We start from the raw sequence: 23,673 nt of genomic DNA on the forward strand, positions 1-23,673 counted from the left end.
GAAAGAAAGAATGTATCAGCTCCTGGACAATATTAATAACGAAATTTCGGATGCCTACACCGAAACTAAGTAGGATTTGTCTTGATCACTATACATAGGAACACGCTTCCTTTGGATAAAAGACTTTGGATTATGTATGCGTTATATTGATATTTTAACAAAATATACATACGAATATATATAAAAAAGAATTGTTCCTGTTTACCAATTTTGGTTGAATGGATATGTGGAACGTGTTGGAAATGGCGATCGAAAATATTATTATTATTTCTAGCAGTAGGAGTGATAGTGGAAGACGTTCGGGATAAGTACTACGAAACAATATCGTTTCAGACACATTTATGACTCATGCTAGGCCCTAAGCATGACCCTTAGGAGTCGTGCTCATGAATTGTTAGCTAACAACGTTACATTCTCATACAGTACGAATCAAGGTTGTAGACAGACATGTGACGTGATATTGCTAGTACAGTATTTCCCCTCTGAAGAAAGCCGTTTCCACTGTAACTTGTAAGACCTAAAGAAATTGAGTATTTTCCAGTACACATCAGAATTATGAATATTGCGGTTGATAAAAACAACTTACCATAGCGGGACTCGAACCCGAGACCCCAGCATTATGAAATAAATGCACACGCCACTACGCTAAGACTGCTCTGTTAAGTAACAGTCAAAAACACTCGTGATATTAACAAATTACACGCGTTTCAGATAACGACGAAACACACTGATTTCGGTCATGATAAAATACTATAGTCGAGAGACTTCAAATTTAAATTTAAAAAGAAATATAGACATACAGACACGCATGAAGATGAAGGAGAAACTGGTTTTAAGAGTAATTCTAACCCTTAACTGGAACAAGGTGTCTCAGATCACTTTCTTCTCTGATTCACGGAAAGTATTTCCGTAACTTATGGCTATTGTACTTAGTAATACTCGTTTTACATTTATTTCCAGTAACATTGAACGACAGGGACACGAACATACATACATCGAGGACATACAATTTCAAAGGATCACCCACTGGAAATCGAACACGGGACCGCGAGCAATGAACTAACTTAAAATTTTACCCACTTCCCACCGTCACCCATTCTGACCCACCAACCACCATGACCAACGCTGACCCACTATGACCAACCACCAGGCCCGTGCTGGCACAACGGGACACCGGGACATATCCCGGTTTGCCCTCCGAAACATCACATTATCACATTATAAAGGTTGTTACTGGTAATAAGTACAGTTCGCTCTTTACATAAGGCGCCCTTGCGAAACCCGATAAAAAATAAATGGTTTTACTTATTTTTCAGTATAGCACGGCTTTGTACAATGAATACATGTTTTTACTGTTGGGAAAGAACCCGTGAAGGATACAGTGAGCTCTTTACGTAAGATGCCCTTGCGAAATATTTATTCTTTTGTACAGCACAGTTCTGTAGAATAAATACATACTGTTACTGCTGATAAAGAGCCCGTGAAGGATACAGTGCGCCTTGTGCATAGATCGCACGAATCATTGGTCGCACACTACGAAACTATCTTCCCTTGTATGGTGCCAATTGCGAGTGACTCGCAGAAGGCTGTCTTACAGTTTTGTGGAATGGAGTCAATTGGCTTGGCTGTGAATAGGCATCTACGCAACTTGGGAGTATATACATAGTCCGATGCTCTGGTGTTACGTGTGGAAATGTCATGTGTTGAACATAACATCATAGAAAGTGTTGTGTTCAACGGTAGAGGGTTGTGTCCATTTATTCACGGTTGTGTAAAAGTGTAGATGTTGGTAAGTAAAATTGGTTGTATTAATCTGTACGTACGTATTAATCAGGAGAATAATTTTCCTGAATTTTTCTACACCCCCATATAGATAGGATACCTTCAATTTCCCCTATGTGAAATCGGAGGAAATTGCACCATGTGGACCTCTGAATTTGAAGACAGTGTAGTGAGAATTATCAGAGGCTGTGCTTAAACTAGCAGTAGCTGTGTGTAGGGCGTAAAGATCCACATGCAACTCTAGTGAACGATCAGCAGTAGAGGTTTAGTGTGAGCGTGCGGTGCGGTATGGTGGATAATTTTGCGATAAAACCTTATTTACTATCGGTCCGCATGTGTGGGAGTACGTATCTTTTATTTTTGCGTAATGTTCTCCCAAAATTATTAGAACATATGCCTTTGAACATAAGATAGCAGATGTGATCCCAGCATAACAGTGCATCTGCACATTTTGACAGGAATATGCAGACCTACCTAAATGAAACATTCCCAGATCGTTGGATTGGGAGAGATGGACCTGTATTATGACCACCTCGTTCATCATAGCTCACTCCCCTTCATTTCTTGTTTGGGGTGTATGAAACGCCTTTTGTATGAAACATCAGCCACGACAGTCGAAGAACTTGTTGCTCTAATTCATATAGCTGCAACAGTCATCTCCGTAATTTCAGGTGTGTTTGCCGATGTCATCTTTGCAATGCGGTCAACGGTCGACAATATCAGACTGTGAACTGTTATTCTTCAAATTGTCTCATGTACACATGATGCATTACAGAAATACGGTACAACGTACCTCTGACTATTTCAGAGTTGTCCTACTTTGTACGAAACAGAATAAATCGGTAGTTTGAAACTGGATTTCTTTGTTTCATTATACACACGCTTGTGTGTCGTCGAGTTTCATTGCTTCTGTGCTCAGAATTATTATCTTCCATCGAATTACGTATTAAGAGGAGCAAATCTTTTAATGCAGCTTAGGTTCGCCCAAATTGTATTCACATAATTTGTGCGAATCACTGTTATCATCTGAAGAATCCCTAGTACTCTCGTTTATCATACATGATCTTTGCACATGACTGTCTTTTGCACAGTCCTTATAAACTTAATCAGGATCAAAGTTACTTTTTCTATTTTTACACACACTTGACTTGGGTACGAAACATTTCATTTATCATCTGTTATCATTAGCCTAAGAGATATGACTGATACTTTAAAGGCTTGTTTGCATTTAAATTCTTCTTCCGAAAGTTTATTCTATACTGAGACAAAATAGATCAATCATACATGTGTATCTCTCTTTCTTACGAATTCTAAGTGTTCTAATTTGAACGATGCACTATGATTTTTGATTTTGAAATCTTGTACTTGATTGTTGTTCCTTTTCCTCATTCAAGATTTGATACAAATACTCGATGGAATACTCCAGTTTCTTTGGGAATCACCCTTGCGCCGTCACTGCACTTCATGCGATTGTACACTAATGGAATCTACGACTAAAATAATGGACATTCAGTTTTGCCCGATTTCGATCTGACATTTTTTCTCGAGTATGGATGTTTTTGCTTTTTTCCGAGAATTTTCGGGAGGTCATAGCTCCGACGCATTTCTACACTCAGGTGGGTCTATAGTTTTCGTTTCCTCTCGGGGCGGGGACAGGGAATCACCTCCCGACATCTGCTACATTAATTAAGTTACACCATATATATACACAAAATACGTATTCACGTTTGTATATACGCCCTTTCGGTAGACTTGTCCACCGCCCTCGTTCGTATCCCAGCACGGGCCTGCCAACCACCCACCAAAACACATCGTCATCAACTCTGACACGTGATTCACGGTCTCCTCTTTACTGATTGTAATAAAACCAGTTATGAAATTCCAACAAATCGGAGTTTGAATTTCTACGGTCAATCTGACCTTTACGATATAAAATGGTAAAGTGTTTGTCATGGGCCAAATTGCGATGAATTTCAATTAAATTATCATGGTCTAATTATTTCCTTGTTGAGTTATCGATACTTTTCAGTTGAAAAACGGCATGAAATTTGAAAGTCCCAAATCAAGGTAAGTAGACAAACGTTGCTTAATTCCACTGTGCCCTAAGTGCTCCATATAATAAACATAAGCTTCAGCAATTATTATAGTAGAAAGCGCATGGCAATCATATATGGATATGTTTTTTCTCTCTCAACTAATATCGATTCTTTTCCATTATTTTTACGAACCAACCCACTACAATTTTGCATATATACAAAGTGCCGCAACCTTCTCAGAAAGAAGAATTTAAAAAAATGCTATGCGACGTTCTGTTCATTTTCAATAAAGAGTTAATATACTGAATTTCAGCTTCGTAACTTTAACGGCTTTTTAGATACTCAATTTTCTTACAAAAATTCAGATCCCCACTAACCCTTTAAGATATTATTATAATGAAAGTGATATGATATCCTAGTTTGGATTAAGGCCTAACTTTATACCAAAAGTAATTTTATTTGATTTTGCAATTTGGCCGTGATGATCAGGCACGCATAATTACATATGTTTATATATAATAATTTATATATTACAGAGATTCAAAAATGTATTTTCCCCAGTAGTGAGCTCCTCTAAAAACTCATAGGCTGTGTGTCTTGAAAGCCAAGTAGTAGTATAAGTCCTATTGCTATTATTGCAATTTCAAATATCAATATCCAAAAATGCCTGAAGGTCTTTTTCAGTTAGAGATACTCATCTGAGGTAAGTAAAACAAAAGCAAATGAAAAAGAAAGGCCTTGAAAGTGAAACATAGACCAATTCATCAGTATTCAGAACCATTTTTTAACTGACGCTTGACCCTAGCCATAGGAGCTAAATACGCGGTTCTGATTACAGTTGTCCGTTATCCGTTTCTCGCCACCTATCATAAATATACCAGAATTCAAGCACCTACTACTGTCGGTCTTTGTGGCCGAGCGTCCTAGCGCAAGTGATCAGTAGTTATAACCACTTTTGGTGTGGGTTCAAACCCGGCACAGTGTAGCGTGCAAATTTCTGATCCCAATTTTCACGCTCCACTAATACATCCTTGCATAATTACAATTGCTGGAACAAGTTGTATGCATATATTTTTATTTTTCTAATATTCTTAAAACAAGGAAAGACGAAAACAGCATCTGGGAGCGAAGATGTCCCAGTCAATCTTTATTTTTCTTTCTGTTAGTGTTTTATTTTTTTATTTTTTTATTTTTTTTTATTTTATTTTATTTTTTTTTTTTTTTTTTTGCTGTGTCTGACTCCACATCCTTTCTGCAGATAAACACTCTCCGTAACCTTTGCCCGGAGATACCAAACCAATATGAGTTCTCTTCCCCAGAGACAGTTCAGAGAACCCAAGTAGATTTATTAAGGTGTATTAAAAACAAAGTAGATAACAGCGTTCTACGCTTAATGAGTATTTCTGCCTTACAGTTTACGAAGGTTAACTCAATATCATTGTTATATTTTCTAGCGTTGACATTAACTGTTGTCCTGCGGGGTGTAACAGCCGTACATCCAACTGTTGTATTTTATTTTTTCTTTTCTTTAATTGAATATTATGTGATTCTTGTTGTTGGTTAATCATATTTAATTATGCTACGGGATGTTAAAAGGACGGCCGATCTCCCATTCTTAATTGAAAAATTACCAATTGTTTATATTGTTTATACGTATGTTTCGTTTATTTCGTCTGTTTAATATGTGTGTGTTGTGTAATCTTAAATCCCAATAATAGAATATTCTCAATCGAAAATTCCTATTAACATTGGACACTGTAGCAGAGACTTCAAGGGTGAGACAAAGTCAATGGGGTAATTCAGAACAGTATATGAAAGAAATTTTTTGAGATGTTTGTTAGGAAATAGTCACCAGGCCTTACACGTCATCAGGACGTAAGCACTGAATAATATAACAAAAAATGTGTGTGAAAGGGAAAATACTTAGAGTCTATGTGCGCACGCAGCTGAAGTGTTGGGTGCACAAAGGGGTGTATATGGAAAGTTAACATTGGTGACCAAAGTAGTCATTAGATCTGACGTAAGTTAGAGAAACTTGTTACGGTTTTAGCATTTACTATAAATGTGGTGTGTCTCCAAAAGACTCGTGTAACTTCTTAGACATAAGTCATACTATGTAACTCGGGAGTCCATCGGTCAATCTCTTTTTCGGAAATAGTAAGTCTAAATTAGCCGACGCACTTCAACTGTAACGTTAGTTTTTAAAATCTGATTCTACAATAAACTGGGAAAGATAATTCGTCTCTATTATTTAAAATACATCCTACCCCATGGATCTGTCTGCAGCTGAAGATTAAGAGAGACTTAATACGTTTGTTGTTTATGAAACTGTTAATTCTGAATACTGTTAATCCTGAAGTTGAAATTATAAAGTACATTCCGCTCGCGTACTGGAGCTGCGACAGGGGCTTCTAACCCGTTCATAATACTACTACTACTACTACTACTACTACTCTTACTCCTACTTCTACTACTACTTATACTTAGATTCGTGTAAGAAAACTGCACGCGTAATGTAAGTAAATCACTTTTTTGAGTATTATTTATCTTATTTTAATGAAAAAAAAGTGTTATGGAAACTTAATAAAAAATAAAATATAAGAATTCTCTGAGCAAGGTTTGAACACACACCATATGTGATTATAATAATAACAAACTGCGCTGCACGATCGGCCAAAAACATCGACAGTAGAAGCTGCTTGATTTCTGCTATATGTTTGGTACGTGGCGAGAAACGGATAACTTCTACTAATCTGAACTGCGTATTTAGCTCCTATGGCTAGGGTCGAGCATCATTAAAAAATATGCCCTGAACACTGGTGAATTTGTCTACGTTTTACTTTCAAGGCCTCCATTGCCCTTCCTTTTTCATTTGTTTCTGTATACTTACCTCAGATGACTATCTCTAACTGAAAAAGACCTTCAGGCAACTTTGGATATTGATGTTTGTAATTGCAATAACAGCAATAGGATTTATACTACTACTTGGCTTTGGTCTTAAATCTTTAGTAATAATAATGTATCAAAATTTTTTAAGTAGCCCTAAAATTAGGCAAAACTTACAGATAAGTCGGGATTTCAACAGGGTGTCCGGACCTCAAGGACACACCTCTGCAACTACCAAAATTTTAATTGAAGGCGTTCCACTCAAGTGTCATGTAGAAAGTATTCTATTGTACGTTTTAAGGAAAATAACTTCAATAAAATAACTAACTTTTCGGATATGCAGAAGTAATTATAAAAGCTTTGCTACCAAAAATACCTACACAGACCATAATAAACTGAATGAGCTCCGAAATAAAAATTAATAAAATAGCGTATAACATTCAGTTTACAAAGCAATTGTTACTTAAAGACTGGACATACACTACTTCGAGAATTGAGATAAAATGAGAAACGTTTACGATACTTTTCGTCTCGTCTCGATTGTCATCTCCAAAGTGAAACGATAATTTTAGTTAGCCTTGTCCCAACTCGAGTGTAATATGTTAATTCTCGTCTCAATTTTGTTTGTTCTGTTTTAGAAACGAAATGAGAAAATCTTCACTAAACAAAACACTAAACAAAACCGAAATGTTCTTGCCAAATATCACATTTGTGGTTGTAATGTTATGCCCTGAGCGATAATAAGCTTCTTTTAATCTTCTGAGATAATAATAATAATAATAATTAGTTTATTATTATTATTACTATTATTGTTCCTGAAGATTTGATAGCTCAACTATCTAAACATACGAGTATTCAAATATCTGAACATAATAACGTGTGTCATCGCCGATAAATCGCCACCATAAATTCTAAAGTAAAAGAAAGTACTGGTCGTTCGTGGATCCGATTCGATTACCTTCAGATTACTGGTCGAGCGCCTTGTCCACTTTTTTTTTTTTTTTTAAAAAAAATTCTTTATTAAGAGCTCTATCACATGTAAATTGAACAGTTATAAAAGCAATACAAGAACCAGTTGATTAAAGAAAAGAAAACTGTTAACAAATCTGAAAAGTTTACACAATTGTTATGGAGCTAAGACAACAAAATAATTTGCAAAATATTGTTTGTACTGCATTTTGTGCAAATGGTGCCTTAAATAAAACAAATACACATCGATATGATATGGTCGATGTGTGGTGATCACATAAAGAAGCATATATGCAGCAAGCCAGACTACGCTGTCATTCTTTGCTTTAGGGAAATAGATAAAAATCTGGATATATCAGAAAATCAGTAGCAGTAATACGAGATGGAGAAGAATGAAAATTCTTACTTTTGAGTGTACTAAATTTCTTAGGTATATGTTGAAACTCTTCACAGTTAAAACTAATTTTCCATCGATTTATCACTATGTATATCAATGTTATGCGCAACCAAGTAACCTATTTCTAGGTGATAAGATTATACTCTCGCAACGCGGAGTACAACAAGGCGATCCTCTAGGTCCCGCTTTGTTCGCCATGATAATTCAGTCCATAGTGTCTAGAATTAACACTGAGTTAAATATCTGGTACTTAGATGATGGCGCTATAGCAGGAGATCCTGACACAGTTATAAGTGAACTACACAATATTCGAAATATGGCAGCAGACATCGGATTACACTTAAATTCTATGAAGTGTGAAGTAGGATTTTTAGGAATTTCGCAAGATCAAGTGGGAGTGTTATGTTCACAATTTAAAAATTCAGCACCGGGATTAAAACTTATCACAATTTCGTCAGCCTTTCTACTTGGTGCAACCCTTTCACCTGAGGCAACACGTAATTTGTTAGTCGAAAAAACTAAAAGTTAAATTTTTTTTGTCTCAGCACATTCAGCATATTTTTATCTCCTTCGTGCGTTGTTCTCCATGCCAAGAATAATTATTTTTGCGCTGTTCTACTTCTTTGCGTGAAGTCTACTTACTAGAGAAGTTTGACACCGTTCTGAAATGTGGACTGGAATCGTTACTCAGCTGTAACCTAAATAGCAACGCATGGATACAGGTCTCCCTTCAAGTTGATTCTGGAGGTCTTGGTATTCGTCGGGCTGTCGATTTGGCGTATCCTTCATTTTTAGCGTCGTTCTATGGCTCCCGGCATACCATTGAGATACTCCTCAACCAACTGAATGAGCCTCACATAGAATCTGACGTCCAAGACTGCATATCTGACTGGTCTAACCTAGTTGGTTGATGTCCTCCTGAAATAACGGGCAGAAGTTCGCGATCAATTTGGGACAAGCCAATCATCAAATTACATCAATCAGTGTTATTACAAGAAGCAGACAGTCAAGAGGATAAGGCTAGACTTCTCGCCTCCTCATCACCAATTTCAGGTGCTTGGCTACAGGCATTACCTTCACACACCCTAGGACTGCACCTTCCAAACGAAAGTTTTCGAATTGCAGTTACACTTCGCCTAGGAGTAGACATCTGTGAATCACACAACTGCTCTAAATGTGGTACATCAGGTAAGCAGAATGGTCTACACGGTCTGTCTTGTATAAGTAGCTCCGGAAGACATGAGGCATTCGAACGTGAATGACATTATCTGGAGAGCACTTACATCGGCGGAAGTTCCATCTGTTCGTGAACCTGTGGGGTGTAACAGATCTGATGGCAAAAGACCAGATGGCATGACGCTGGTACCATGGAAGAGGGGAAGGATTCATCTCTGGAATTTCACCTGCTCTGACACTTTCGCGTCATCTAATCTCACTCTTTCTTCATCTCGAGAAGGAGCTATTGCAGCCCGCAGAGAATGCGAAAAAAGAAGAAAATATAAAGATTTGCTCAATAGATACATGTTCGTGCCCGTAGCCATTGAATCGAGCGGCATTTGGGGCCTCGAAGGGCTCAATTTCATCAAAGAAGTAGGCCAACGTATAGCACGCCTTACTGGTGACAAGCGGGCTACTACTTTTCTGATACAACGTATCAGCATAGCAGTTCAGCGAGGAAATATGGCTTCCATTTTAGGTACATTACCTCCTGGAAAATTATTAGAAGAAGTTTTTCTTTTATAACTAACTGTTCAGAATTTGCTGTTTATCAGTCTGTAAAAATGTCAAATATGTTCCAATTTATAGATAAAAAATATTCTATTTAAATTGTAATTATATGAATGCAGTGTAATTATGTCATTTCGGTCATTGTATATAATATATTACTGTTGAATCTGTACAATATTGTAACCGATGCTCAAGAGTCTATATTTTGACAGTAGTCACACAGATTACAAGACACTATACCGAGCTGATATTGTCTGTCTCGTGTTCTGTATTTATTGTTAACGATAAAATACCAAAGAGATGTTTGCTCGGTAGTTAAAAAGCGAGCATAATATTTCGCCAATATTATATTAATTCCAATGAAGTTGTGGTTGTCTCAATTGAATGTGAGGCGTGACGATATGTTGTGTTCTTAGATAATGTCTGTAGAGGGGTTTGACAGGCATTAACTCAATTTGTGCTCGTGCAATTAATGCGTAAGCGATATCTAAGACGGGTTCAGCCTACTGTGGGAATTTGAGTCCCCAAGGAAAAATATGAATCGGAGCTTCAAGGTCAATGAAGCCTAAATATGCAGAGAACAGAAAACGGCACACTGATCTTATCGATCGCAAACAATTCAATGCTTCTTTTCAGTAGTAGTCATTTTGCCTGGAGGGCAATGTTTATATAAGCTACGCCACCCTGAGCTGGTAAGAGCACAAGTTGATCACGTGTAATTCATAACAGCTTGTGTTGCCACAGAAAGAACAAAGCATGACTGTTGAGTAATTTATGTTTCCGTGGTAACAGGGAAAACCTTACAGAAATATCACAAAAGACTCATCATTGAACCACTATTACTACGCAGAAATTGACTCATCTTTAGTTTGTTTACGAGTATTATATAAGCGTGCGCTGTATTCGATTCAAAATAAAGGAGTTTTGTATTTTTTTTAAAAAAAAAACTGAAATGTTAATAATTTAGTGAATACGGTGATATAATGCAATCCGAGTTCTCAAGTACATATTCCTGCGTTTTGTCAATCAATTTGACTATTAACAAGCTACTGTTTCGAGCGAACAGAGAAGGCTCTTCCTTTAGGCAAGCCGGAATAAGAAACGCTTTAGATGAGGGCTTAGGATTGTGGTTCCTAATCCGGCGGCCAGGCTTCGAGTCTTCCTCTCGCTATTTACAGGTTTTAAAATGTTTCATTTACAAGGCAGAGTGAGCTCTAGTTGGATGCTGTTAAATTAAACTCCAATGGAGAAATTCAGTGATGATGTAATCCTGAAAATAAAGGAAGAAAAATGAATGGAGAAAACTAGTTACAGGGGTATTCTGTTAATGGTTCCATATTTGATATTAACAGTTAATTTTGTGCATTTTTAAATTGTTGTTTATTGACACTATATTCTCCTCTTTTCGTCTTGTGTCTCAATGTGTAAATCTGCACAAATATTATAGAAATCAGGAATCCTCTGTATTATTTGCAACCCAAGGGGAAATACGCTTAGTACAGATAAGTTCTCCAACTCGTTTGAGTGTTATCGAATTTTGTACTTTTAATATTTACAAACAAATTACTGCATACCAATATTTAGCATTTTCAAAAGCCATTTAACGAATAATGAATTCGGACAAATTCTTCTTTCGAAGTAACATTACCTATCGATCAGTGGCGCCAGAACCTAGGAGTTCAGGCCCTGTTAGACCCCAAAAATTTTCATTAGGGGCTGGGTTCTTCCCCTGAATCATCCATCCATACTTTAATTGATTTGCAGGTAGGACTACTGTTAATAGTTTCAAAATTCGTAATAGTTTTGTGCTTACTTAAAAACAATAACCTATTATATATACCGCATAATCTATCCGTACAGTATTTGATACGCGTATATGTATAGTCATTTGAAGTAAGTTAACTTGTTTATAGAATCCCTCATTTGAGTTAATTATAAGATTATTTAAGTGCCCCGACTGTTATGTTCTCATCGACGCCTCTGGTGTCCGTATATTGTTTTCTGGTATTGTGAGTACAAGTATCCAAAGAGTCCCTTTTGTCATTTCGTCAGCCAGCGTTTTGCCTCACTCCTGCACAAAAACAATCTTTACGATTTGTTCTTTTAACAGGTGAGGGCAACTTCATGCTGATGTTCTAGCTGCTCTACCAGGCGTAATTAATCTTGGAGAGGGCGTTAGTTAGGTTACCTAACTAACATATTTGTAACTCAAGAATTTATGTGGCCTACTGTACACATTAAAATGAGTCTAGATGCGCTCGAATGAAGGAGAAACCAATAATGTGGTGATTGGAAGAGGAGTGTAGTATGTCGCCCAAATTATTCAAAATTTACAGTGAATGGTTAATGCAGGTAGCATTAATGGGAATTGGAGATTCCAAAATCGGAGGGCAGATCATTACCCCCGTTATTGTGAACAAGTGTGCAAAAAATAAACCGTGTAAGTGCAGTAGGAATGCAGAAAAATTCTACCTTACTAACGGCAGAGAATAAACTCGCATTGGTTCACCTAACATTGTTCGTCGAAAGATCATTGCTTTTCTTTTCTTTTGCTTCGGCAGGAAGATTTTTTTCTAAAACTAAATAACTTGTCAAAGGATGGAGTTGAAAGAAATACATATTTACGACCCTTAGGTTCAATTGATAGCTACAGCTGATCTTGACCAGGCTAAAAATAGAACGATGCGTTCTGAGGTGATAACTGTTTTCCTTTCGCTCTCTCTCTCTCTCTCTCTCTCTCTCTCTCTCTCTCTCTCTCTGTGTGTGTGTGTGTGTGTGTCTGTCCTATAGGTTTCCTTGTTGGAATGTCTGTTCTGTAAGCTTTCCAACGAGATATAGCTGATATCTTTTTGACAATTAGGAGCGTGGCCAAGTCTGCCAATGTTAGCTTATACCCCAATCTCTCGAAAACATACAGGATGATTCACGTAGGGTCGGCGTTTCGAGTTTTTTTCTTCACTCCTATTCCACCTAAACCCTTCATTTTTCTACGCCGTAGTTTCCAATGTCTGGCGCAAATGTGAGAATTATTTTCCTTGCGTACGACAAATAACAGCGTTGCCATAGTCCGCCAAATTTCGAAAAATTTGAATATTCCCCTAAAATTTTCATTTTCGTCCTCTTTTTCTTTTACTAGTTTGGCCCGACAGACACGAAAGTTACCTTGTTGGAATGTTTGTTTTATAAGCTTTCCAACGAGGTATAGCTGATATGCTTGTGACAATTAGGAGCGTGGCCAACCCTACCGATATTAGCGTATACCACAATCTATCGAAAAAAATACCGGATGATTCACGTAGGTTCGAGGTTCCGAAGTTTTTTCTTCACTCCTATTGCACCTACACCATTCACTTTTTTATATCGTTGTTTCCAATGTCTGGCGTAAATGTGAGATTTTTTCCTTGCCTACGACAAATAGCAGCATCGCCATAGTCCGACAAATTTCGAAAATTTTGATTTTCCACCCAAAATTTTGACTTTCGTCTTCTTCTTCTTTTACTGGTTTGGCCCGAGACACACAAAAGTTACATTGTTGGAATGGCTGGTTTATAAGGTTTTCAACGAGGTATGTGTCTGTGATAATTAGGAATGTCGCTAGGGCTATCAACGCTAAAGTACATTACAGTGGATATTGAATAATATACAGGATGTGTCACGTAGGTTTGGGGTTCCGAATTTCTTTTTCCATTCGTATTGAACCGACGGGTTTGACTTTTGTGTATCATTGGCCCAAATATCTGTCGTAAATGTGAGATTTTTTTTCTTGCGTACGATGAATAACAATGTTGCCAGAGTTCCTAAAATTTGAAATATTTTTTTTTTCTTTATAAGAAAATATACAATAAGAAAAAGGGTAAATTTAATACCCCTCCTATTCACCCCTCTCAAGCCCAAAAGTCATGGACTGGGTATGGCTAGTTAGTATGTTCGTCTCTATGGATGCCATTTTTATCCTTGTAGCTCCATCAAGGGGGTACCTCCCTCCAAATTCTGAAAGGAGAGAGGGAAAACTATAAACACCCAACTTTGCCCCCTCCCCCTTCACGGCGGGACCCATTACATGAATGATATACACAGGATTAGAAAGTTCCAACCTTTTTGAAGAGATACATACCAAAGTCATATCTCTAGGTTAATTAGGAGCTGTGCTAGAGGGGTTTGAATTGCTGACTCAAGGGTTGAGCCGTTCGTCCTGAAAAGGTTAAATCATGAGAGCATGTTTTCCTTATATTGTGCATGAAGTTGAGCGTAGCCCAAATAAATTGAGCGTATGTTCAGCACGCTACTTTGAAAGACAGCGTGAGTTAACTAACTTTTTACACTCTGAGTTTCAGAGAAGCTAAGCTTGTTTCAAAAGTGAGCGTTTATGCTGCAGCCCTGCTAAAGTCAGTACACTCAAATTGACTACTCCTTCTTAAAGTTGACACAGAATACGAAAAATAGGGCATGTATTCATCCAGATGACTAACATGTTGCTCTGTTAGATCCGAGGCACTTCATAATAAGTAATTACTTTAAATGAAAAAAATAAACAGGAAGAAGCCTCACTATATTTAAACATTGCGTAAAATTAGTCCTAAATACAATGGCAAATGCATTCGTACTCACCGGATCACCTGGCGAACCTATGTCCCCTGGTGGTCCTGGTGGTCCACGAAGCCCTGGTAATCCCTAGAGAAAGAACACATATTTAAAATATATTTGAAACCATTACCTTTTTATTAATCGAAAATGTTTATTATTAGTATCTATTCTTTAATGATTTATCTCTACCTTCAAAAGCTACAGAAAGAAATAAAGAAAGAAACAAATGACAATTAAACTATACTTCTGCTTACTAAATATTGGGCTATAAATTATTCAGTCCGTTACACAACCACGGTAATGAAAATTTTACTGGAGAGAAGAAAGCTTGTAGATAACAGAAATGTATATAGAGGAATATCCCTCAATGGGAATGTAACGTAATTCAGGTAGAACTACCTGAAAGACACATAGAACTACTTGAAGGAAGGCATTCAACGAGCATGTAGACCAGAGATGGACAGTCTTACTTGTTTTGTTCTCAACAGGGCTATCTTTACTTCCATACAAAAAAAAAGTGAGTGAGAGGAATACTTTGAATACTATTTCAGGTGAGGGAGTTGTGAGGATAGCTACTGAGGTTGAGGGTGAGTAAGAGGCAGAAATATTAATATGATACCGAAAATGAGTGAAGACAAGAGAGAAATATTGATTTAAGAGTGGAGACATCGATATTGCTTAGAGGTGAGGAATAAGGGTTAGAGTAAGACTCTTATTTGAGTGTGAAGGGGAATGCGTGTATGAGCATAACTACTATTTTAGGAAGAGTTTGTCATCTAATTGCCTATGTAACTAACAACTCACTCACTCATTCTATGACCCATGGAGTCGGAGGTTCAATGCCGCTCAATAACTTCTGTCCTTAGCAACTGGATCCAGTTTCTACTTTGTATTCCTATTTCTGCGAGATTCATCTTAGTTTTATTTTCCCTCTTGTGCATAGGTATTCATAATGGTTGTTTTCGGATTGGATTTCCAGTTAAAACTTTGAAAGCATTCCTACTTTCTTTAATTCTGACTACATGACCTGGCCACCTGAGCCTCTTAGACTTGATCACCCTAACAATGTTTGATGAATGATATAAACTATGTACGTAGTTTCTCGTTATGAAGTCTCCCCCATTCCCTATTCCCGTTCCTCTTGGTCCGAATACTCGTCTGAGGACTTTATTCTCAAATTCCTTCAGTCTTCTTTCTTCATTCAAAGTAAGTGACCATGTTTCCCACCATATAGCACAACTGGCATGATTATTAAATGTTTTAAGCTTCGAACTTATTGACAGCATTTGCGACGACAAAAGGTTTTGAACTGAATAATAGCATGAATTTCCTGCTATTACTTGACATTTAATTTCTTCTTGGATATGTTCTTGGTCTCTCAACATTGATCGTAGATATTTGAAAGTATGTATTTTGTCGAAAGTAGTATTGAATATTTTCATATATCTATAATTTTTAGCATCTGCAATTACTTTCAAACCCATGCCCTGGAGGCGTTACTAGTGCTCAATAAAAGAAGAAAAAATAAATTACAAAGCAATTTTCTATTTTTTGTAGTAACACTTACTCAATATGTTCAAAGTGATCTGACACATAATAACAAAGTACTCGACTAGTGTCTATTAAAATTTTGAATATATAATAATTACATGTTCAAGTTCGTATTGAATAATTGTAAAGTTTAATTAGCATTCACCTAAGAGTAAGTAATGTCAAGGAAATTACTTATTATTTTAACAACAACATGAAAACCTTAATATATAGGATCTGTGCAAACTTCTGGTTTACATCAATATATAAAATCATAGCAACTGGTATTTACCTCTTAGTTTCATTTCTTCAAAAAATTAATAATCTAATAAAAATGTTCCTCAAGAGAAATTTCTTGAGAGCTTCCAACTGCGTACTCCCGTCTCAAATTTCGCTAAGATCATCTCATTGTTTTTGTTCTCAAAGGTTTTCTAAAATTCTCTGAAAAGAATGGTCTGTGCAAGATAGGAGAATTGGCTCTCATTAAGGGCGGCTTCTACCATCCTTCAATTTCTAAAGGATTTTACTCACTATATCAAAATGTATGTCTAATCGTACTCAGTGTCTTTCTTATACCGGAAGAAGCACTTATAAAGGAAATCTGGCTTTGAATTTTAAACAGGATAGGTTTGGTCAAGCAAAAGGCTTTTGCCTTATCTAGCGAAGAATTGTTACATAGATCCAACAAGGGAGGTTAGCATGAACCAACTCTCCCTTATATAGAAGATAAGTTTTATACAAAGAGCTGTCCGTAGTCTCTTAAATTAAACTACTTCCAGGATATGGAACCCACGCATTGAATTCGAGAGCAAATAACCTACTATGTTCCTCACTAGTGGAACCAGAGAAAGCTTAAATAGTCTCTCTCTATCTCTGTTACAAATTCTGTCCTAGGTCGAACGCGACCTATTGTAAATAATTCGATACTCTAATTTACCTACACGCAACGAGTCACTATTTATCAGTGTTATATCCTAGTATGCATGGAAGTCCAATAGTGCATCGCATTATTGGACTTAAATAGCTTATTCTAAAGGAAACCGAACATAATTACTAACTATCCAATTGCACTCACTATGTGCAGGGTTGAAAATGAAGAGAAGATTCCCTAATCTGTTCTCACCTGCAAGCTCTAATAGAGTCTTCGAGCGCTGAGTTAAAACTACCGCTCACGGCTTAAAATTAAGTACGGCTTCATTTAGCCGGCAAGTCCACAAGCTGCGTCATTGCATTCTTTACCAAATCGCTACTGTGTATACAAGCACAAAAGCGCCCTTGACACATATAGGAAAATTCAAACACACCGAGATTTTTTAAAGTGAATTTTGTATAATGTTACGAGTTGTAGCATTTTTGAAATAATGACATACAAAATAACGTATTTGTCAGACTTTTGGTAATCGTTTCATTTCCAATTCAACACATCGCCATCAATACAGGCGCGGGCATTTTCTTTTGTACATTTTGCCTAAGATCCACCTTCAGGTCGGTACTTAGACAAAACCTTACCGTGGTATCATACATGGATATTTTCCTTCATTTATTTATTTATTTATTTATTTTTATATAAATATTTTTAAGTTGGACATATACAAGACAAGAACTAAGAAATGCCACTGGTACGGAAGGAGAGGATACAAAACACACAATACAAGACACAAATACTGAAGAAGGGAATAACAGTACGTGAACTTGACTAAACATTTCCCTGACGAAATCATTTTATGTGTATACACATGTACTTAATACTAAATATTACTACCAATACTTTATTTTTTAAGAAACAATGTAATCAAACACTTATCTTTATGATTTAAATCTTATCAATGGTTTAAATCATAGCATTTCAAGCATTTTAGGCTGTTTGTTAATGGTTATTAGTGAACTCAACGGGTCGGGTCGGGTCGGTCTTCAACGCGACCCACCCGACCCGTGACCCGAATTCACTGACCCGACCCGACCCGACCCGACTGACCCGACCCGTGATTCGACCTGATTGACCCGACCCGAGCCGACAACCCGACCCGAGCTGACCCGACAACCCAACCCGAGCTGACCCGACCCGAGTAGCCTGACCCGACAACCCGACCAGAGCTGACCCGACCCGTAACCCGACCCGAGCTGACCCGATCCGAGTCGGGTCGGGTCGGGTCAACCCGATCCGTTTGAGAGCACTATGGTCACGACACTTGGGTGAACGCCAAAATGCACTCCCATTGGGAATTAATCCCGGACCACGTGTACCGAAGTCTTACACGTTAACCACTAGCTAGATCAAGCGGGGGATTTGTATATGCATCTTAATGAATATTTGGCACTTTTGAGGTTTGGTTATTTCTTTTTATAACTGATACCAATGTCCGACGTGGAAATTTTTTTTCTTTCTTTAGTTCTATGTGACGAAATTTTTCTTCAAGGTGAGTGTTCTCGGAAGGCAGTAGCAAGAGTCTCTTGGCGGACACAAAAGGAAATTGTTTAACTATAATGATAAGGGTTGAGGAGAACACCTGTGATTTTTTCCAATCCTTCAACTTTCATTCCAAAATAGGTTCTTATGATTCCGGGACTAAATGTCGACTAAAAGCAGAGAATTCGTGTTATTATTCGGTTCAAAATCTCTTGTCGTCGCGAATTCTGTCGAGGAATTTGAAGCTTAAAATATACAAAACGATAATCATGCCTGTTGTTTTGTATGACTGCGAAAAATGGTCACTTACTCTGAGGGAAGAACATAGACTGAAAGTATTTGAAAACAAGATCCTGAGACGAATATTCGGACCCAAGAGGAACGGGAATGGGGAATGGCGGAAACTTCATAACGAGGAACTACATAATTTATATGTATTACCCAACATTGTTAGGGTCGTCAAGTCTAGGAGGCTTAGGTGGGCGGGTCATGTAGCTAGAATGGAAGAAAGTAGAAACCCTTTCAAAGTCTTGACTGGAAGACCAATCGGAAAACGACCATTAGGAAGACCTAGGCGCAGATGAGAGGACAATATTAAGATGGATCTCGCAGAGATTGGAATACAAAGTAGAAAATGGATGCAGTTAGCTAAGGATAGAAGTCAGTGGAGAGCTTTTGTGAACGCGGCATTGAACCTTTGGGTTCCATAGTCCATAGAGTTAGTTAGTTAGTTATGATTCCGGGACCCGTGCCACTTTGATTTTTCTTTCTCTGTAATTAAAACGTACTTTACAGTATATAGTTGCACGTAAGAAGATACATAATATGAATTTTGTAATTTAAAATTTAAAAATACAGTATGATATTTAATTACAAAGTACTAATTTTATTTCATCACTTTCAGCCCAACAAATGAAATTCAAACAATTCGCTCCCTGGGTCTTGGTCATCAATACTGCGTCTTATTCTTTGTCTTGTAGTCAACTCTGGGTCCTGCATTTCGTAGTCTTGGTGGTCTTTCATGCTATACAAGAGCCAAGAATGCTCGCCTCATCTTACAAATGAAGACCAAGTGTAATTTTGATTATGGTCTTTCATACTATACGGAAAGCAAGAAAATACGCTCATCGCTACTTGGTGATAACCAAAACAAGGCCAAGAGCAAGATTACTAAGCAGTTCGTCTTGCATATCTAATCTTTATCTTGTTCTTGTATCGATGTCCTTGGGCTTGGTGAAATAAAATTAAATATTCAGTTTAAGGTCCCTCGATTCTGCACCGAGGCTAAGGGATATGATGACCATGAGAAATGAATGAAATGGTGGAATGAAGAAAGTGGGAGGAAACAGGAGAAGCCCGAGAAAACCCACTACACGGCGTTTCTCCACCACAAAGCCTACTTAGCACAAGCTGGGATCGAACCATGGACACCATGCACCAGAGATGAATTCTTTACCACTGAGACACCGCAGCACTGCTTTGGCTTGGTCGTCCATATCCAATCTTTCTTTTGGCCTTACTAGTTTTGTTCTGAATCCAGACTCCATATTGGCGTAGATATTAATATTACAGTCGATTGGTAACATTAATCTTCCATATTTAAAAATTAAAGTGCACACAATTACAAAAATAAGCATTTACCATAAAAGCACTAGCTGCAAGTGTTCAAAATAGATTTATGGTTTCTATAAAATCAATTCAAAATTGCTATTTTTAATTAGGCAGCTAGTGAAAAACAGCAGTTTTCGACTCCAGCCAAGTTTAAGCTCAACCTAAACTCAGTTGATCAAACTGAACTGACCCGACCCGACAACCCGACCCGAGCTGACCCGACCCGATAACCCAACCCGAGTAACTCGACCCGAGCTGACCCGATTGATCCGACCCGACAACCCAACCCGAATAACCCGACCCGACAACCCGATTCGAGCTGACCCGATTGACCCGACCCGACAACACGACCGGATCTGACCCGACTGACCCGACCCGAGTAGTCTGACCCGACAACCCGACCCGAGCTGACCCGACCCGTTTAAGAGCGCTAATGGTTATACTCTTCTACTATTTCACACTTTAGAGTTCAATTTGTTTCACACTGGTTTCTCACGTGCTTTAAAGCGCGTTATCCCAGTTGTTATCAGTTACACTCCTGGTATTATTTTCACACTTTACATCTTAATGTGTTCTGCATTGTGTGGTTTCTTACATATTTAGAATATAATTCAATAAATTTCTCATCTAGTTACCATAGGTTTCACGGAACTTTAATATCACTAGCTGTCTTAACACCTGTATTACTGTCATGGCTATTGATACATGATCTACTATCACCGAATAAAGGGCACGGACTGAAAACACAACTCAATAGAGGCCTACATGATATAAATATGTTGATTTTAAATATAACAGATTATTCAAGTTTGAAAAACTTCTTCCTTTTATAGATACCATTATCAGGTCTGCTCTCCCGCCTGTTCTTTTGCTTCAAGTACTCTGTTACGGCAGGTCTTAGATCATAGTTTGCAGTACCCGTTCCATTTACTGACATAAGTCAATCATTCGTTGTGTTTTCACTTATCGACGAACGACGATTACTCGAAGCTGATTACAGTGTGAAACAGCACGTTCAACTGACATGCTGTGAGGCGATATTCAAGTAAGGCAGCAAGAAGTTTCTGCAGCATTCCAGAGAAGATTGGTAATAGTTTCCCTAGTCTCAGAATATTTCATTCCAGCATTAGCACCATCCATTAGTAATGGTACTTCTTCAATTTCTGGCCAGCTGTCGCATACATTTGAGGCAAAAGTCTATACTACTTATTTTCCAAATATTGCTTATACTAATGGACGAGTAGTATTTATCATCGACTGGGCTGAAGATGCGGACAAAGTAGTTTGAATGGAGCTGAAAATGCCGTAATCTTCTATGTTCAGTCGAACACCAAAGAAGTTTAACGAAGACTGCACTATTTCCCTTCGAACAGCTTCCCAGTTTCTGTTCCATGTATATTAAGAGTTATACGGCATTGTCGCCTCTGCTCATTGTCATCCACGTCGTTGCTATCTACGCAGTCTTTCTTTCCATAAGGGAAGGATTCACATACATTAAATTCAATTTCTTAATGCTGCCTCCCTTCCTGTAAGAAGATCAGGCAGTAGAAGATGAGACCGGTGAAGAAGTTTCTGCATCTGCTGGCAGATACGTACTAATGATGTCATACATGAGAACTGTTAGCTTAAACTGCATGAAATTTAGCTCACGCGTCTAACATTCCTTTGGCAGCAGCTCGATCCCTCTTCTTCCCTTTCTTGAGAATTGCCTCCCAAACCATCTTGCATTCGGGTAAGTTGCGGAGTATGCTAGTGTTCAGCAAATCGTACCTCGAAATAGGCAGGAAAAGTATAGAAATTAGGCATTGTTTTCTGTAGCATTTTTATTTTATGTTCTGAAATACATTGCAACACTTTTCAAACTTCACAGCCAATATGTCATTTCAAAGAACAGTTCAACATGTCCTCCATTGCAAGATCGGGTCTGTGACAAACACACCAAGCAGTAAGGATACATTTCCCCATGTGATTTCTTACAAGTTGCCATAATCCTCCATCCTTCCCTGTGTTGACAGATTCACCATCTGTAGTTTGAAAAAAAAAAAAACGGATTGTATTCTAGGAAACTCGATATTTAATTGTATCCAGAAAACATGTTGAAACAGCAAAACAACAAACACGGCAAGCCTAACACGCAAAGTGTTCCCCCACCGCCCGCTGGACGGTAGGTTCGCTCGTCGTTACTGTCCGATCATTCCATGAGTTTTCACGTACACGAGTAGCGCGATTTCGCCGCTTGGCGTCGCTACTATACCACCCCAGAACTCGGGCTTCTAAATGTTGGAGTATAGTTATTTCTTGAATGTTTGTTTAAAGGTACACTTCAAAGAAATTTCTGTGAAATTGTTAGGCTACGTCTGACGAAGTATTTATTATTTTGTGTGCTTGTTTCTATTTTCTTTAATAAAATCTAAATTACTAAATACTAAGTTACATACCTTCTTGCGATGCCGTTCCAGACTGGTAATAAGCCTCGCCGTTCATCTACTATCACTCACACACCAAATATAAAGCAATATCTACACAAAAGTTCACATAAAATTCACAAAAATTCACATAAGAGTTTCATGTATTCCTAAATAACAGGGGCGACTTTAGGATTGTAATTTTGGGTAGACCCGCTCCCTTGGTTATGGATACATATACATATTTAACTGATCAATGCCAGTAGAAAATTTCTTTTACAGTAGTGTTTGATGTTTAATTATCTACCATTAATATAAGTAGTGGAAAATATATTTACTCTTTATTGTATCATTTAGCGTTTATAATTATATGGTATATTTTCAAATTTTTTGGGTAGTTCCCTGCCCACTCGGCCTACTGCTAAAACCACCACTGCTAAATAGACATTTTTATAATGTTTTCAGAACTTGAAACATACTTACACTCGAGAGTATCACTATAATTTCGTGTTCTGATCTCGTGAGAAGAGCTATATGAAGAACAACACTGAACCCTCGATATTCTGTTGTTTCCATAGTGTTTTTTTAAAATTCATTCTGAAGTTCACAAATCACAATTTTAATATTTTCTGTGAATAGTCTTGATCTGAAACGAATTCGTGTCACTTTCTCCGACTGTCTCTTGCCAATGTTTGTAAGAGCAGATTTTTACGAATTTCTGTAGTAAGTACTATAGGTACGACTTCAGATGTGTGGGTTGTATCTTTCGGGCATCTGGACGCAGTTGATTCACATAACGCTGGACCTATATAATGACTCAAGTTTGCAAAAGGAAGTCAAACGTTTTTGCAATAGGGTAAAGCTGCTTCACCAAATGAGTGGATATTTTTTACAATTCGAAAAAATTGTGAGAAGTGGGATAACGAAGTCCTCCTCTATCCTGAGTGCATTTCACATCCATTAATCGGTGTTCTAGTTGGTGGTACCGAAATATTTTCAACACATGTAGTGCAATCTACTTTTTCCTCAGCTACGTGCACCAAATATTTTGAAACCAACGCCTGCGCTGCAGTTTCCAGACTTACCTAAAGGGCCGTTCTTGGCTCTTGAATTTCCTCTAAGACTACCAGAAACGAACCTAGTAGTTCAGATATTGGCGGCATTATATTATTCGAATTCAGATTGATGGATTCTGAGGTAGAATCACAGTCGGTTTGGCATGCAATATTTGCATCATTTGGTGCCAGAATAAATCCAGATCTTACAATTCTTTCTATGGCATTTTGGGCTGTTCTGGCATCAGTCTTGTCATTGCTTCCACTCCCCATTCTTACAGCA

General features: G+C 37.7%; 1 protein-coding gene across 1 annotated transcript in view; it reads right to left on the reverse strand.

Moving 5' to 3' along the window:
* The window catches only part of LOC145693355 (uncharacterized), a 1,690,974-nt gene that overhangs the window by 1,384,553 nt on the left and 282,748 nt on the right, over positions 1-23,673 (reverse strand). Inside the window, exon 5 of the mRNA XM_081769282.1 lies at positions 14,407-14,469. Within this exon, the coding sequence (XP_081625408.1) occupies positions 14,407-14,469 (63 nt within the window). The remainder of the gene's footprint in view (positions 1-14,406; positions 14,470-23,673) is intronic.

Source organism: Thermobia domestica, chromosome 8 (genome assembly GCF_964235325.1).
Source record: "Thermobia domestica chromosome 8, izTheDome1.hap1.1, whole genome shotgun sequence".
In the NCBI taxonomy this organism is placed as follows: domain Eukaryota; kingdom Metazoa; phylum Arthropoda; class Insecta; order Zygentoma; family Lepismatidae; genus Thermobia; species Thermobia domestica.